The 18,626-nt window shown below is 45.0% G+C and overlaps 1 protein-coding gene across 3 annotated transcripts in view; it reads right to left on the bottom strand.

Moving 5' to 3' along the window:
• Positions 1-582: 582 nt before the first annotated feature.
• Cdk12 (cyclin dependent kinase 12) overlaps positions 583-18,626 on the bottom strand; it is a 75,745-nt gene continuing 57,701 nt past the window's right edge. For 2 of the 3 annotated variants that reach the window (XM_029545690.1, XM_029545692.1), the window contains 4 exons: positions 14,487-14,588; positions 13,930-14,042; positions 10,340-10,442; positions 583-1,317 (listed from right to left, as the gene is read on the bottom strand). In XM_029545690.1, the coding sequence (XP_029401550.1) occupies positions 14,585-14,588 (4 nt within the window). In that variant the 3' untranslated portion in view covers positions 583-1,317; positions 10,340-10,442; positions 13,930-14,042; positions 14,487-14,584. The remainder of the gene's footprint in view (positions 1,318-10,339; positions 10,443-13,929; positions 14,043-14,486; positions 14,589-18,626) is intronic. The other variant, XM_029545691.1, reaches the window with a different exon arrangement.

The following is an 18,626-nucleotide window of genomic DNA, read 5'->3' as shown; positions in this document are numbered from 1 at the left end:
GTCTCAAAGGAACCTGGGAGCCTGAGCAGACAAGTCTCTGGGCTCAAGGCAGTCTGGTCTACAGAGAAAACACCAGGACAGCAATGACTACACACGGAAACCTCTTCTTTCTTTTGGTTGTTGGGGATTGAATATTTAGGACCTCTGCTTGCTCTGGTCAACCCTGCTTGCTCTGGTAGGCCCCACTAGCTAAGTCCCTGCTTGCTCTGGCCCAAAGATTTATTATACGTAAGTACACTGTAGCTGTCTTCTGACACACCAGAAGAGGGCTGTCAGATCTCATTACGGATGGTTGTGAGCCACCATGGTGGTTGCTGGGATTTGAACTCAGGACCTTCGGAAGAGCAGTCAGTGCTCTTACCCATTGAGACATCTCTCCAGCCTGAAAACTTGTCTTGAATAAATGAATGAAACCAAAACAAAGAAAGGAAAGAAGCAGCCGGGTGTGGTGGCGCACACCTTTAATCCCAGCACTCAGGAGGCAGAGGCAAGCAGATTTCTGAGTTCTAGGCCAGCCTGGTCTACAAAGTGAGTTCCAGGACAGCCAGGGCTACACAGAGAAACCCTGACTCGAAAAAAAAGAAAAAGAGAAAAAAAAAAAAAAGAAAGGAAAGAGGTAAGCTAGCTACCTACTATGATAAAGAATGTCTCCATAGTAGCTTGCCCTTGTGTTTCTGTTAAGGGCAGGTATGGTGGTGCATGCCTTTACTTTCAGCACTTGGGAAGCAGAGGCAGGAGGAGCTCTGCAAGCTTTTGGCCAGCTGGAAAACTCCAGAACAGAGAGGACTCAGAGGGACCCTGTCTCAAACACATACACAGACATAAGAGTAAGGAATATTCTCACTACAAAGAGGAAGACTAAGAATATTATTCTCATTAGAATCCATCAGTAAGTAGTAACCACGGGGAGTGGATACTTCTATCCTGTTGGTCCAGCCATTCTATTAAAAATGTGTAGGAGAGAGGCTGAGGACTTGGCCTGGTGGTTAAGAACACTTGTTTTTGCTCAAGATCTGTTTGCTTCCTAGCACACACGCCAGGGGGCTGACAACCACTTGTAACACCAGCTCCAGGGGATCCAGTGCCTTTTTCTGACCTCTGAGGCAACCCCACTCATCTGCAAATCCCAACAAGCAGACACAGATGCTGGTTATTTTCCAGAGGACTTGGGTTGGATTCGCAACACCCACTTAGCAAATCACAACCATCTATAATTTCAGTTCCAGGGGCTCCATGCTCTCTTCTGGCTCCATGCCCTCTTCTGGTCTCCGCCAGCCAAGCACAAGTGATGCGCAGACATATACTCAGGCAAAATACCTATACATATAAAATAATAGAAGAAATAAATTAAAAATAAATAACCAGGGATGGAGATGGCTTAGTGGTTTGCTTACTGCTCTTCTAATCTAAGTTCAGTTGCTGGCATCTACATTGGGTAGCTCCAACTACCTGTACTTCTAGTTCTTGAAGATCTAATGCTCTCTTCTGGCTTTAGGCCAACTCAAGGCTTCTCCCCTTCCCTTCCTCCATCACACATATGCCTAAAAATAAATAAATAAATAAATTTAAAAAATAAATAAAAAATAAATCCTTAAAAATAAAAATAAATAAATAAACATGTATAGGGTGTTGTTGAGATGGGTCAGTGAACAAAGGCACTTGCCTCTAAAGCCTGACAAATTGAGTTCAATTTCCAGAACCCACATGATAAAAGTAGAGTATTTATTTCAAAAAAATCTCTATATGCATTCAGTGACATGTACACGTGTGTATACACACACACACCCCACAGATAAAAGGAAATGTAATTTTGATTACACCAGTAACACCAACACTCAGGAGAATCACAGGTTCAAGTTATCCTGGAGTACAGTGAGTTGGAAGCCAGCCTGGGATGTTTGAAACCCCCCAAAAAGTGAAGGGAAGTACTACAAGATGATTGACCTGGCAACCATGCTTCTGAGCCCAAGGACTCCCTGAAACCCTCGTGGTGAAAGAAGAGAACCTGGTCCTTCAAGGTGTACTCTAACCTTCACATGAACCCAGGCATCCACATTCCTTGCCCCTCCCAAAAAGCTCCAGGTCACCTTCAGCTACATGAGACCCTGCCTCAAAAACCAGAAACAAAGACAAAATGAAAACCTGCAGAGTGTCAGGCATGTAGCTAGAATGTTTATATGTGTTTATATATGCAAGGTCCCGCTTTGAACTACAGCTAAGGAAAAGAAAAAGATTATGAAAGGATCACATGGGCTGGATCCAGCAGTTAAGAACACTTGCTACTCTCAAAAAAGACCTAGGTTCAGCTCCTATCACCCACCCACATGGCAGCTTACAACCATATGTAACACCAGTTTTAGAGGATCCAATGACCTCTTCTGGTCTCTAGGTAGACCTGGTACATACTTGGTGCATATACATACATACATACATACACACACACAGATACATACATGCAGTTAAAACATTCATACACATAAAATTATTCTGGTTGTAAGTACTCTTAACTATAAAGTCATTTCTTCAGTCTTGAAAATTTAATTAATTAAACCCAGGCATGATAATACACAACTTTAATCCCACTCAGGAGGCAGAAAGTCTGTCTGGTCTACAGAGTGAGTTCCAGAACAGTCAGGGCTACGCAAAGAAATCACGTCAAAACACCCAAACCAACCAAACAACATCCCTCCACACACCCCCAAAAAATACCCAAACAAAAAGGAAAAAAAAAACAAAAAAAAACAACAACCAAAAAAAGGAACTTTTTGTTACTTATTTTAAAATTTCACATCATGAATTCTGAAAAAAACTTCCTCTTGCAGAGGGCCCAGGTTTGTTTCCAGCATCTACATGGCTACTCACAACCATCTGTAACCTGAGTTTCAGTGGATCCAACACCTTCTTCTGGTCTCTGTAGGTATGAGACATGCAAAAAAACCAAACCAAACCAAACCAAACCAAACCAAACCAAACCCCACTCATATACATAAAACAATTCTTTAAACAAAAATACAAAATGAGCCCTGTATTTCAGTATGTTTAAGTAATATACAATCCTTTGTCGAGTTTATGCACAAAATCCACATTACAATGCTTGGTACACAGTAGGTTAATGTAGGTAAATATATTTGACAAATTAAAATGGCAGATAGGTGCCAGTTGCTATACCTCCTAACGGCTATTGCTTTCAGATCTATCCTAGATGAAGCTATACTTGCAAGCAGAACAGTGACTTATACTCTGGAAGAATGGCTTTTTTCTTAGCTAGAGAGGCAGAGTTGGGAAACTGATTTCTCAGGGAGTCTAAAAAGAGGGATTTCGGCTACTTCTTTCAGGGGACTGTCACCCTTCTTTCACATCATGAAGAAATGTCTGGACAATCTCCCACATTTGTATGCACGTGTGTGTGTGTATGCGCGCGCGCGCACACACACACACACACACACAAATAATCTTCAGGGAATAGTGGCAACTTTGAAGCCCTGATATCTATCAGGGGCTAGAGACATGGCTCAGTGGTTAGAAGTACTTGCCACTCTTGCAGAGGACCTGGGCTGACTCCTATCACCTTCATGGTACCTTATAACCACGTATAACTCCAGTTCCAGGAAATCTGATGACAGCTGACTTCTGTGGGCACTAGGTACAGGCATAGTATATAACAGACATGCAAGTGAAATGTTCATGCAAATAAAAAATAAAAACTAACAGTAGCCCACTGTGTACTCAGACCTGTACACTGTACACCGCACACCACACACTGTATACCACATACTGTATACTGTATACCACCCACCTCACACTGTATACAGCACAACGCACACAGCATGCTGTACACTGCTGACCTAAACCTCTTGAAGCCCAGGTTTTATACACTCTGATGAAATTTTCACCATCTTGAAGAACAGTAGTTTATTTGCATTGTTTTCATGTTGTGAAATAGTGGAATTAAGAGATTTTAATGTAGATTTTAAGCACTAGAGTTAAAAGAAAGGTACTTGGACCATAAAAGTAAGAAATGCCCTTAAGAATGTAGGTGTGAAGGCTTTTCAAAGGATCTGTCACCTTATTTGCATTTCAGACTAGGAAAATGTGGCTTGAAGTAACTTCCAAAAGGTATCTGGTAAGTGGTGGGGCTGGCATCAGAACCCAGTAATGCCTCTGAAACTTGTGATCTACCCACCATAAAAACTGTATTTCAGTCTCAAGGAGTACTATACTGTGTGGGAACTGTGCTGGGGCTAGGTGAAGGAGTTCTGGAAAAGGAACCATGTTTACCCAAGGCACAGACTTAAATTCATCACAGGCAGAAGGACAGTATCTGTAGAGAAACATTTCATTCCACGGGTTTTTTAATAGGTTTAATTCAATCCTTTCTGCTAAAACCCAATCCATTTTCTTCTCTTCCATTGCCATGTAGATGGTGAATAGGTCCATGGTTCTCTTTCATGAAAAGGCCTAAGGAGACGGCGAGTGGGGGTTCTCTCTCTAGTTCTGCTGAGCGTATGACTAGGATGCTTCTCCCTCCTCAGGCACTTAAATCTACCCCAAGTTATCAAACCAAGAGGAAAGCAAGGGAAAACAGACCACGGAAGACAAGCAGAAAGGAGAACCGCAACCAAATCAAGGCAGCCAGCTGGGAGAATGCCTGGATCTTAGCAGGTGAAGGTTTTCCCAACAGGCTAAGCAGCAGGCTTCATGTCTGACATCAACTCTGCTGTGTGGTCTTGCCACTACCTCTCACACTAGCATCTTCTGTTTCCATGTGACTAGTTCTATAGTTACCTTGTTCAGACTGGGGTGGGGGGCTGTGGATTCCGCCTCAATGTGTTCCCTTCCATTCTAATACTATCTTGCTGGATTTGCTCAAGTTTAGACAACCCAATGAGGGGCTATAGAGATGGCCAGGCAAGAGGATAATTTTGGCAGGAGGATGTCAAGATCCCAAAGCTAGGTCCAGAGGAGCTCTTCTGGGATCTTAAAGCCAGATGTAAAGCTTTCTTCTCTTCTCCTCATACAAAAGCGCAGAGGACCAACTGAGTCTATGGCCATACCACCCCGAATGTGACTGATCTTATCTGATCTCAGAAACTAAAGGGTCAGGCCTAGTTAGTACTTGCATTGTAGAACAACTTGGCCTAAGACTGGATACTGAACATGTTTCATTCTTCCCTTCTGTTCTGCATGCATTATTCCATTTTGGGTCCAAAGCTTGCCCACTCTTCACTTTGGTTTCCCATGACCCATGTGCCCTATGGATAGGAGAGAGTTAATGGCATGATATGGGCAAGCTATAAATTTCCCATCAGTGTGGAGAGAACAGGATTGTTGGCAGGGAGGGGGCTGGGCTGGTTGGGGGGAATCTGGGAAAAAGCCAGGAGGTTGTCTCTAGGTAACAATAAACACTGCAAGCAAGGAGCAGCTGTTACACTTACTCTCTCTGCATCACAATGCTGAAATAACACTAATAAAACAGTGTGCCCAATGCACAGGCATACACACATTTAGGGCCAAAGCCCTAGTTGTACCTCAAGGGCTACCCTCTGCTCCAGAGCAGGGTCTTTGAGGCCACAGATAGTAGCCCACACTTGGGTATAGTACAGGGAAGGATGAAGCTGACGAGTGCTTTCCTAATCTAAAGGCATTCATGGGTTTAGGTTAGGTTGCAGTGGCTAGGAAGACAATTCAGACTGTGACGTTTTAGTGGTAGAAACAATTCAAATTCAGGTATTTGTCAGCTGGGAAGAAAGAAAGAGAGGAAAGGAGGGAGGGGGCGGGAAGAGAATGAGAGAGAAATGTGTAAGGAGAGATAACTACATACCATGTCTGGTAATGTTGGAGATAATCAGGTGGCCATGAATTGAGCTGGCTGGTGGGAGGTGAAAGAAGAAAAGAGAGCAGAGAAAGGAATAGGAGAAGGAAAAGGATCAAGAACAGAGAACATGGCATTTCTCCTGGGGCTAAAGTCCCCATACCTGCCTATAAGCTCAGTGTAGATCTAGGCTCTCCTTTCTCTCTCTTCCTTTCTCTCTCTCCCCTCCTCTCTGTTTTTCGAGACAGGGTTTCTCTGTGGAGCCCTGGCTGTCCTGGAACTCACTCTGTAGACCAGGCTGGCCTCGAACTCAGAAATCCGCCTGCCTCTGCCTCCCTAGTGCTGGAATTAAAGGTGTGCGCCACCACACCCAGCACAATCAATGTTCTTTTCACAGGCAACTTCAGTGGGTGGACAGAGACATCGCTATTCCACACCCCCCCCAGCCTCCAGCCCGCACCCAAAGCTCCATGACCCTTGTCAAACTGTNTGGAACTCACTCTGTAGACCAGGCTGGCCTCGAACTCAGAAATCCGCCTGCCTCTGCCTCCCAAGTGCTGGGATTAAAGGTGTGTGCCACCACTGTCCGGCCTAGGCTCCTCTCTTAATATAAGTTTTATACCCAAGGCTACATGATGTGGGTTTAGTTCAGAACTAAGCTTTAGTACAGGGTCTCAAAGCTCCTTATACTGCCACAAAGGAGGAAAAGTAAAACTGATTCCATCTTCCTTAATGAAGAACATGAATCTGTCTTTCTCCATCTTTGGATTTCCAGGCGTAGCTGGGAAGAGGACCCACACTCTGGCTAGAAAACAAACCTTCCAGCAATAAAAGGGAGCGGAACAGACGAGACCTCATGACCCATTGCCAAACACTTGCCCAACCTTCTCTTCTGTGGGGTCAGGGTTAGGGTGTTTATTACCATGTGCCTGGAATATACTGATATCCAAAGTCCCTACTGTTCTCTTTCCTGGCCAGTCTTAGTCACCAACTGAGAAGGGATGGGGGAGATGCATGCTGCCCATCTGACCAGTGAGAGAGAACAACACCAGCACTTTCGAACATCTGTGACTGCAGCCATTTCCCAGCCTGTACCAATACCTGTTCAGCAGTCTAAGTGTCCCTAGCTGCTTCTCTCTGGTCCAAGGTGCCTGATTCTAGTAAGGAGAGCACTGAGCACAACCCTTCCTGGCTCTGGTCTTGTAGTTGTATTTGTCTTGTTTTTGTTTTTCTTATTAAATTCTGATAGGGATGGAAAGATGGCTCGGTGGTTAAGAGCTCCTGCTGCTCCAGGTTCAGTTTCCAGCACCCACATAGCAGCTCACAACCATCTGTTTCAGGGGATCTATTGCTCTTTTCTGGTCTCCACAGTACAGTAAGCACAGACATACATGTAGGCAACACACGCACACACACTCACTCACACAAAATAAAATTCAAAAATTCAAAAAAGAAATTTCTGACACTAGACATAGTAGTTGTACTGGCTGGTTTTGTGTGTCAACTTGACACAGGCTGGAATTATCACAGAGGAAGGAGCTTCAGTTGAGGAAATGGCTCCAAGAGATCCAGCTGTAAGGCATTTTCTCAATTAGTGATCAAGAGGGGAGGTCCCCTTGTGGGTGGTGCCATCCCTGGGCTGATAGTCTTGGGTTCTATAAGAAAGCAAGATGAGCAAGGCAGGGGAAGCAAGCCAGTAAGTAACATCCCTCCATAGCCTCTGCATCAGCTCCTGCTTCCTGACCTGCTTGAGTTCCAGTCCTGACTTTCTTTGGTGATGAACAGCAAAGTGTAAGCTGAATAAACCCTTTCCTTCCCAGCTTGCTTCTTGGTCATGATGCTGTGTGCAGGAATAGAAACCCTGACTAAGACAGTACTACATGCTTATACTTTTAGCACTTTGGGAGATGAGGCAGGAGGTTTGAAACTTGGAAGTCAGCTTGGGCTACATAATGAGATTCTGTCTCAAGAACAAACAAACAACACCCTCCCCTCTCCTTAAAACTTTTGTGTTAGCTGGGTACACAGAGTCCTAGGCAGGCAACTGAGGAATGATAGTAATAGCTGTTTACCAGGAAACCCTCTCTTTTGGAAAGTGCCCAGCCCTCCTGACTGTCCTGCCACAAATGGATGTATAATACCCTCTATGTAGGGCAATGTCTCAGCCTTCCCTCACTGCGAAAGCTCAGCTTCTCCTGTTCACTTCTTTCCCACTTCTCCCTTTCTTTTCATAGCTGGGACATCTCCTAATCCAATGAGAGATTTTTCATCTACAGATCTCAGAGTGGGCAGGACTGGGGCAAAAGAAAACTCTAACAGACTTGATCCCCCTTCCCCTCTGTTGTTTTCATGAACCACCCCCATTGCTGTGAGTCACCAGAACCTTAAGCTCTGCTAAGCTGCCAGCAGCCTTCTTCCTCCCCCTCTTACAGACAGGCAAATATGTATGCATAGGCCCCAGTGCCCACAATTTCCTACCACAGGACCACTCTATTTCATCCCTAGGAATCCACAACATAGTCTGAGAGGAGTGAGCAAAGGAGCGTGAGACCCTAGTGTGTGCTCTGTGCAGAGAGCTGGCTGCCTGCACAGTGGAACAGGATCACCAGCCAGACGAGCTGGCACACTTGGGCATAGAGCCATCAGCATGAAAAAGGAAGAAGATGGGGTAAGAATGCTGTTTCAGAAACAGACATCTCCTGCTTTCATCTCTGGCCAGTGAGCACAATGGCACTGTCACCTCTGTCAATGTCTCTCTCTCCTTTCCTTTCTGTCTAAGGCCCTGGAAGATATAGGGAGAATCTGTACAACAGCTTTCTAAGTGTCAGGGTGAAAGGTTCAGACTTCCAGATCTATTCTCACCCATAGGGAAACTGAAGGGAGGAGGAGGAGGAAAGGGACCCCATTAGAGTAAAACCCAAATACTAGGCCAATGCTGACCTATCCCAGGATGGAATAAACTCTTAGTGCTGCTATCTTTTTGTACTATATTTACTTCATATCTAAGTAGTTTCCCACAAAGGGCCTGAGTTTCTTCTGTATTTCATAGCAGGTTCTAGTCTTGGACTTAAAGCTATAGATCTGAGACCCTGGGATAACCCTGGAAGTACATGGCAGAACTGGCAGAATTAGGAGGAGGGAAAGTAGCTCTAGTCCTCAGAGAACTAAGGTGACTGCTTTCCTATGCCTTCAATACCTGGCGTAGAGGTGAACCAATCAATCACCGAGGCCTATAAAGAGTAAGAGGCTTATCTACAGAGAGTAGATACCTTTCTTCCTTTGCTTTGTGCTATCTCCACTGCTCTGTATTTCAGACTTGAAAGAGCCGCTCTGTGAACAGCAGCCACCTATCCTCGAACAATACTCACTATGACTGTCCTGCACTATACTGAGCAGCCAGTCCCATGGTGGAACCACAAGTCTCAGTTCTAAAGCCTCGACACTATCTTCTCTTCTTCCTCATCTCCCTGACAGGACAGGTTTTGGCACAGTTTCTTGATACCGACAGCCCTGAGGCCCTTGGATGCAGGATGGGGCCTAGAAGGATTTTTTTTCCAGACTGTCCTAGAGGAATATGAGGGCCTCTCACCCCGTCTGTGAGTAGCAGACCATGACAGCCCCTGACAGTCTAAGGCAGATCAGGATAAAGTTGGAAGCTGGAGGCAGATCCTGCGTCTCTCAAGGGCCTGAGGTTACTAAAAGAGAAGGCAATTCTAGGAGTGGAAGGAAGGTAAGGATGAGAGCTGGAGAGCGTGGTGAATTCTACTGGTATTGCCTTTTAACTCTCCATCCTATCTTGTCTCCACCCCAGTTTAGCCTCATAAAGCACAGATCAAATAATGTTGAAGATTTTAAGACAGGAAAATGTTGAGAAATGGCTCCTTTGGCAACCTGGTAGGAAATCCTTCCATTACCTTCATTCACCCTTGTCTCCCTGGCCCTAGTATATGAACAATAAAGGAAGTAAGGGAACAGGAATATAGACAGCTGGGAATGTGCCCTTCTCCCCAGGAAACCGTCACTGTAAGAGCCGGAGGGACCTAAGACTCTAGAGCCAGGGCACTACAAAGGTCCAGGAGCACTCCTAGCTGTTTTGTAGGGCCTTGCATTTGACCACTGTCTTTATTGTAGTAATGGGACAAGAGGTGTAAACTACCCCTGACATTTTAGCATAACTGTTTCCATCATTTTTATTATAGCATGGAAACTTGGGATAAGATTTCCACTAGAAAAAATTTAGTTTTACTTGGTAGATTTGCCTTTTGGTTAATCGTTGAGGTAGCTGAAGTATTTCCTTCCCTTAGACTTTAAAGCATGGTAGAATTCTACAGAGAGGGGCTGAAGGATAGTGACCTCTAGGACAGGCCACACAAAGGTATGGTTCCCCATTGTGTCTCTTATAAACTGTATCTGCTGGCTTTCCTAAACTGCTCCAACAATCAGGAGCCAGCGACATGAGACTTCAGGCAGTGGGGGACAGAACACGCTGCTTACACTTTTCATTTGACTTCTTCTCTCCTTACCTACCTATTTTTTCTTGCCCCATGCTCCCAGGAACTCTCCAAATCCAGAACATAAAGCAACTGCAGAGCAGGATTCAATCTATTCTTCCTCTCTGGGTCTTCCACATCTGTATAATGAATGAGTCAGATAAGATGAACTCCAAGCTTCCTTCTTTATAACATTAATGTTCTACGATTCAGACCCAAATTCACCAGATCTCATTTGGGTGTCATTTTCCATGTAACTGCTATGGCACTTATTTCCTATACAAATGTGTAGAAATGGCCCCAAATATTACCCCTTTCAGAGCTCATCTACCACAGCCCCAGGTCCACGGTCCCTAGTTCTTATCCTTTTTCTTCAGGGACCTCAAAGTTTTACTCCACCTCCCTTCCATAATGTTATTCTCTGAGATCAACCCATCTAGTCAAACTACAGGAGCAAGAACACAGCCTTACCTACGATTCTGGCTGCAAATTTAGGCTGCAAACCTGAGTCAATCAGCACAATTCCATCTCTTTTGGAGGTCCTGCCAGTTGGGGGGGAAATCCTGGCACCTTTCCCCAGTGCCTCCCCTTTTCTTCCACCTCGCTATTCTCCATGCCAGAACGCAAAGTGGCCAGTGATTGATGGGCCCAGGTCCCTGGTAACCGCACCCAGTGGCCCAATCCTCCTCCCTTATTCAATCCCTCCCCTGTCCCTATTCAGAGATCAGATTGTCTCATGTTGGTCCCTGAGGTCCCATTAATTAAAAATACATCCAATTAAATGGCAGGTGAAAACGTGCTATTGGCGCTCTACACCCCCCTGCCCCAGCTTGGTCTTTCTACCCCCACCCCCCTTTTAAGGCTCAGCTGTGCTTTGAGCTGAGGAAAAAAAAAAGATGTGGGGAGAGAGAGAGAGTAGAGGAAGACATAGGGTAGGAATATGACATGGGGGTGTGCTTGAACCTCTGCCAGGGTACCATGTGCCAGTCTGGGAGGGTGGCACCATGCCCTGGTGTCTAATTTTTTGAGGTGTGAGTAGGTTAAGTCATCTAGGCACCACCTCTGTTTCTCTTAAAGGGGCAGAGGGCAGCTAGAGTGTGGCTAGCTGTTCCGCCCTGCTTCTGAGTTTGACAGGCAAGGAACAAAAGCAGAGGGCAGAGGGATCTCTGGAGTGGGTAAGATGTTCAGGGGTGGAAAGGTCTGATTCGCCTTGGTATAATACCTACCTCTGCTATTCTCCAAACTAGGAAGATAAAGAGCAACTAGCTAGGACCCAGGTGGCAAGGCATGGGGACACTCTGGAGCTCAGTTATGCCTACCCATGCCTACAAGAAGGTTAAGAGAAAAATAGAGAGAGGAGGGAAGGAGCTATAATTTGGGTGGGAGCTGACAGATGGATGTTCATGTGGACACCATGCCCCTGTGCACCTTAAGCTCCAAGGGACCTGTCCTGTTGACTCTTTCTATAAGCAAAACACAGCAGCAGTAGCATCAGCTTGCCATAGCCTGGCTGTCTAGTAGGCTGTCCATAGCACTTCACAATCACTGATTGATCTTGCTTTCTTCCAATTTATGGAGTCCTAGCATTTTACCAGTTAAGACATCTGCCTCCAGCCCAAGGTCCCCCTCAAGTGACAGAAGTCTAATGGACACTGAGCACCGTCAGAAAAGGACTTGCAAAGGAGGGACTAAGGGCAGCACTCAGAATCAGGCATGAGCGAGGATGCCAACTCAGGGTTTCGGCCTGGCTGCCTTGGCAGCCTCAGCACCTCCTCACTTCACTTTAACGCTAATTGGAGATTTTAATCTGCACTGCTGCTCTGCTCGGGGTGCTGGGGGGAGCACCAGCTGTGCAGTAATTCCAGCAGCACCGACTGTTTAATCAAGCTGTCCTCCTGGGGAGGGGCCTTCAGGCATGGGGGAAGGAGGAAAAGGAGGAAGACCCTGTCATCTCCCTGAGCCTGTTCATTCTGAGTATAAACTGTGGGGTCCTCAGTCCCACAGGACCCCAAGCCACTTGGCATGCCCAGCGAGTCATGACACGGCACAGGGTAGACATGAGGCTCAGAGCCAAAGCAGTCCCCACCAAGCCATTCTCTGATACATTTTTTGGGCTCAGAGCTCTCTGGAGCCTTGGGTGTGGTTTGCCCAAACAGACACAAAGATCTATTAAACTTGAATTCTGTAGGTTTGTGTTGGGGGTGGGGACTGGCTGTCAGGGGGAGAGATGAGATAACCTGCTTTTTTACACTCCATTTTGTCAATACTTTCTCACAAACAAAGACACTTTCCTTTGAATACTTGTAGAAAACCTTTTCCCTTGTGAAACGATTCAACCCCATCCTCCTGGACTGGAACTCAACATCTTGGGGGATGAGGAGAGTGGGTTGGACAGCTGGAGCCAGGCATACCTTGAAGAAGACCTAACACCTGGAACTTATGTTCAGTGGGGTACCCACTCAATCACAGGCCCAAAGGACCAAGTATTCAGGCCTCAGGCCATTTTAAAGGAATAACAAGTGGTATCAGTTATTTTTTTTTGGCTTCTGGGCCAGGTTCTCTGGCTCTCTGGGAGTGTTTCTGATCGTTACCTGAAAAGAGCGCCCTCATCCATCTGTTTCCTAAGGGGCTTGGATTTTAATTGGCCAGCAGTGTCCTCGTGTGGTAGAAATCAGAACTGCAGTTGCCCCACTGGTCTGGTAGCCTGACTGACAACTAAATAGCAGCTGTAACCGGCTCCATTAGGGAAGTTCATGGGCATGTAGTACCTGACTACTTCCCGAGACATGTCCCGCTTTCTAACATCTGCTTTATCTCTCTTACCAACAACTCTGACACACATGCTTCTAGGGAACAGCACCTGACTCGTGTCTCAGTTTGATGGCTGATTACAGGATGGATCCAGAGGCACTTGTCTGGACCTGCTGCTTTGGCTGTCTGGGTTGCAGAGGTGAGAAGCACTGCCGAGAGAGAAGTCATAAAGTCTAAAGGATAAGGCAGGGTCACCTCTAGCATCCAGGAGGCAGGAAGATGCTCTAACCCTGACAACTCTCTATAGGGCCCAGAATAAAGCTGACATCATACTTACAAGAGTAACATCTAGTGGTTGACTATACCCTAGCTAGAGCTATTCCTTTCCATTCGCTGGGATATGTGGGTGTTAGGGACAGAGGCAAGATACTTGTCCTAAAGAACAGACACTAGATAAACACTCAAAAGATCCAGGTATTTTTCCAGTTAAGCCTTCAGAATTTCAGCTTTCAAGAGAGAGGCTATGTGTCACCGGTTCATTCTTCACCAGAACAGCAGTCTGTCTGCTTACTGGTCCCTTCACTACCTGCTAAACCGGAGGGAAACAGTTATAAACTACAGAAAAGGGATGGACACCTGATGGACATTAGAAGGGCATCCTAAATACTAGGACTTGGAAACCACTGAGAAAAAGAGCTGAGTCACAAATGCCTTCCATTTTTGGAGACACTGAACAAAAATATTCCTTGAGAAGCTAGATGTAGAACCTAGAGTTCCAGTTCATATGAGAGGCAGGGAAAGGAAAGAAACAAACACGAGCAATAGAGACAGAGCTAGAGGCCACACATCATCTGTGAAGTGAGTGAAACACCATACCGACTCGAAGGGAAGGAAGGTGGAGATGCTGGCTCTGGGAATGAGGGCAGAGGTGCAGCCTCCCCTTCCGGTGTCTCCCGCAGTGTTTGGATAGGTGGACTTTTCCGCTGAACCTAAAAAGAAGGCAGTGAAGTTCATTAGAGGCAAGAAGAGATAGTATTGTCCTATCTTGACTTAAAGAAATAGAAAACAAAACAAAAAAAAACCAGCTTTTGGGGGAAAAGTGTTTTGTGTATGAAGGGGTATGGGCAAGGGAGATATTCATCCTAATGGAGGTTGAAAGTAACTGAATAATAATGTCAGTACTCCCACATAGAGGCATATCTAACTGTTAACACAGGAATGAGGTAACTGCTACTGTTAGAGAGGGCTCACTCGTTTTCGCTGGAGAGAGCTTGTTAACTACTAGGTAGGATACCAAGGAATAGGGCCAAATAAAAACTCAGAACACTTTTCTGGGGATTTCAGGGAAGAATAAGAAACTGCCCTTGCCACAAGCGTGGTGCTACTCCATGTACAATCAGGCCAGTGGCTTCTGACTGGCTTTAAGTCCCTACCTGGCTTCAAGTATTGTGCATGAGATCGTTTGAGAGGCTCTGGATGCAAGGTAACTGATGGATGTCCCCGAGTTCTTCAGAGGCCATCCCTGCTGCTGCTATCTGTAAAGAAAAATAAGAAGCTACATTAGACACAAAACAAGCAACCAGAGCCAAGAGGGTATGTGGTCATGCATATGGGATAATAGTGTTGACAGCTACAGTAACAGTATGATGGGTGCTGCTTCTCCAAGTCTCTTAAACCTCAATTCCCCCAAAGTGGCAAATGAATCTTAAGAATTCTTCCAGAGAAGAGCTGACTGTTTCAGATTCCTACCTACAAAGACTAGCTCCCAGGATGATAAGTAAAAAACCATGGCCCTGATATTTGTCAGAAAATTTAATAGAATACAAGCTGTGAAACACAGAAATACTATAAAGGGCAATGCATGTTAGGGTTAGTACAAGGTTAATGCAAGATTCTAAGTTGGAGGAGGTAACATAACTTTAGACCAGACCACTGGCTTCAATTTGAGGTTCTCTTGTTCATCAAAGCTTCTTTTAGAGGAGTTCTGAGGCAGAAAATGGCCTTAACTATGAAACAGAAAGGTTTGCAGGAGTAGATTTGTTGCAATTTGGGTAACTAGGTTTATTGTGCATTTCCTTTGCAGGAACAAAGTCTTTGTATGGAGATTAACCCCATATTCCTATATTCTTTCAACCATAATGCAATGGACTGACCACAAATGATACACAATGGGATCTGCCCCTTTGTTACCACAGACAGTATCAGTTGGTAGATCCCCTAACACAGACCTTAACTATTTTCAAGCTGCTCAGCATTTCACTGCTTTCTTCAGCACTTCCTTTTTTTGCTACTAACAGATTCCCAATTTTTTATGTCCAAAGAAAGCAAGCATAAGGAAGTATAGCAGACCAAGCTTCAGGATGAGATGACTTATAGTATCTGTCCCATAGGCCAGCCTTGATAAGCTTATTTTCGGTTCTGACCATTGTGCAACACTTTTCCTTATGCACCGTCCAAGAACACCAAATACTGTTTCCCCTAGCTCTACAAATAAGAGAAAGGCAGAAGGTCCCAGCGACTCTTTTGAATCCTATGATTCCATATCCTCTTCAGTGATACTCCCTCCAGCCTTGCCTCAAAGTGCTCTCTCTCCATTTGGATTCCTCTTACATGAATTTATTATAACGACAAAGAGCCTAAGCTGAGATTTGTTATGAATTTCTTACTCTGCCTCTGAGGAAGTTTTCCCTAATTATCACTCCCTTAGTTTGGGGCCAAGGGTTCCTTGAAAATTTGGGGTAACTCTAAGGGCATTAAGATCTTTGGCTATGGCTACCACTTTCTTCCCAACAATTTAGTTATTATATCGTTAAAATTTTGTAAAATTTGTATGCCCTTCTTTTTTTTAAAATCCCATTATTTGTATGTGTATGGGAGGGATGCCTGTGCCAGTGTGTGTGGAGGTCAAAGGACAACCTGCAGGTGTTGGTTCTCTCCTTCCATTATGTGGGTTCTAGGGATGGGTCTCAATCTGCTAGGCTAGGCACCTTTACAAGCTATCTAACTGGCTGTGAACGAGTCTCATTTAAGAGTGTCTCACTATGTAGTGCTGGCTGACCTCAATATCTGTCTCCACCTACTGACCCCGGGGGTAAAAGGTGTATGTTACCACACTTGGTTACTAAGAGATTATTCTTGAATAATACATAATATGGTTTCATACTAATAGCTTTAAATCTACTTTTCTTTCCCAATTTCTGTCTCTCCCCCTTCAGAATCTGCTTTTTCCCTTCTTAAAGTAGTCTTGGGTTATTAGGAACAGGCACTCGAAAAGCTGAAGGCTTCATGCTTATTCATGTAGATTAATATTCTGCCTCTGGAGATAGTCCTAGATAGTACAAGTCTTATTGCATGACTGGATGAGACACTGTCTTTCTGTAAGTCTCAGTATCTTGCTCTAAAAAGAGAGGCTGGATTACATACCTCCCTTCTAGCTCTGGAAAGTTATGATTCTGTAAGGTGCAAGACCCAAATGTTCCTCCCTTCCCTGTGATATTCAGGCCCGACACCCTTCTCTATGCCACTGTAGAAAGCAGTGCCACTGTAGTATATGCCTTTCTAATACACTTTGAATAAAGCAGCAAATGACTTCTTCTAAATGCTAAGCCCTTCCTCCTAAGATGAAAAGTTAGGGGATCTAAGTCTCTCTCATTTTGATAAAGCAGGCAGTCTGTCTTTGCCCACACTCAGATTGGCACACTGCATACACACTTGACTTTGCCCTAGGGAACCCTATATAGAAAGCCTATGTATGTAGTGGCTGCTAGTCCAACACAACTGTATGTAGATGGGAAGGATACGTAAATGCACCCACAGCAGAGACAAATCCCAAATCCCACACACTCCTGTTTTCTCCTACTTTGTGCCTGTACATGCCTGCAAGAAACCTCAGCAAGAGAGGACACAGCATTCCAGCCCTTTCTCCCCAAAGTCAGAAAGAGAAAGACAGTGAGACAAGAGCTACTTGGCTTCCTATAAATTGTTTTGTCCTTCCTCACAGCTGCAATCAGAAGCTAAGGGCTCCCGCAGGCCTTGTTCTGATCTGCTGCAGGCGATGGAGGGTTTTTGAAACGGAGAGGACTTGGCTGCAGCCCCGATTCAGCTGCCGTTGGGGCTGGCTAATGGGCTCATTCGGAAAGACCCCTGCCTGCTGCACTAAAGAGTCCCCCGCCGACCCCCTCCCCAGTCCCAACCCAATTAATAAATGGGGGCTCCCACTTTATGGCTCTGGGAGCAGGAACCAGATATACAAATGAGCCCCAGGGAGGGACAGAAAAAGGCCTTCCAAGAATCAAGCCAGAAGACTGTGCTTCCACAGCACACACTGCCACAGGCTAGTCATTTCCCATCTTTAAAGCATAACAGAAGAAACAAAAACCAAAAAACCCCACAACCAACTAAAAATCACCTCTATATTCTTCCCCAGATAACATGAGCTAGCAGTTTTGATGACTTTGCTATATCCCAGGATCAGACTTTCCTGCCTGGTTCTCCAAAGTGAAAAAAGCTTGGGGCAGATACTGGAGGCATATGGTCACAATGCATGCTCCAGTCCTCCTTTAGTAGGGTCTGCTCCTGCCTTCTTCAAAACTGAACAAAGGAAGACTGCATGTAGCTAACAAGCATCTGCTTCTTAAAAACTAAGCAGCCACCTCTTACCTAACTTTCACCATCAGTTCAACTGTGTCCTGGGACCCTCATCTGGAAACCATCTGTTAACCTCCCCAACCCACACCCCACTCACACCCATGCTGGCAGCAAGCCTAACTCCTGTGAACGCCCCTCCTTTCTTTGGATTCCCCTGGACTCACACTAGTGACAGTCTTTATTGCCATAAGTCTGGGCAAGAACAGCATCCTAAAGCATTATTTCCTTGGCCCAGTAAAGTTATGAAAGACTTAATTTTTAGCTCACTTCCATAGTTCCCTATTACTATTTAACAAACCAAAATTCAAATCCTAATTCAGGCCACTAAGATTGGTTTTCCAACTTCATTTCTTAATCCACCTTTCCTGTTCCATTCTAGCCAGTCAGTTGGCAGCTGTGTGTTCAGAACATACATACACCGTCTTCTCTATGTTTCCTATTTTAGGCCTGTGATACTAGTGAGAAGCTCTTTTTTTTTTTTTTTTTTTAAATAGGGCACAGAACCCAAGTCTTCTCTCTCCCAGAAGTTACAAAGAGAGAAACAGCAAGACAGGAGCTACTTGGGTTCCTGAAAATTACACGGGGTTGTGTGTTATGTTCTTCCATCTTTACTTTCAGAGTCATAATGATTAACTCAGCCTTTTCTGGTTATTTCTTTGCTTTGGCTTCTTGCTGGGGTTACACTCATTTCATAACCTGCACATTCATGTATAGAATTACAAAATACAGATTCTTAAGTCAGCACATGCCCATAACCCCCAAACTCTTGAGGCAAAATCGAGGCCATCCTGGATTACAATTTTGAGGCTAATCTGGGTGATATAGTAAGACTGTCTCAAACAAAAAAAAAGCACAGCAGACTAAATGAAAACTACCCATTTCCCATACCTTAGCCAAGTGTAAGACTCACCTCTCCTACTGGGCCC

Source organism: Mus pahari, chromosome 14 (assembly GCF_900095145.1).
Source record: "Mus pahari chromosome 14, PAHARI_EIJ_v1.1, whole genome shotgun sequence".
Lineage (NCBI taxonomy): Eukaryota > Metazoa > Chordata > Mammalia > Rodentia > Muridae > Mus > Mus pahari.
The sequence above is the reverse complement of the archived record's forward strand: the minus strand, read 5'-3'. Positions and strand labels throughout refer to the sequence as shown.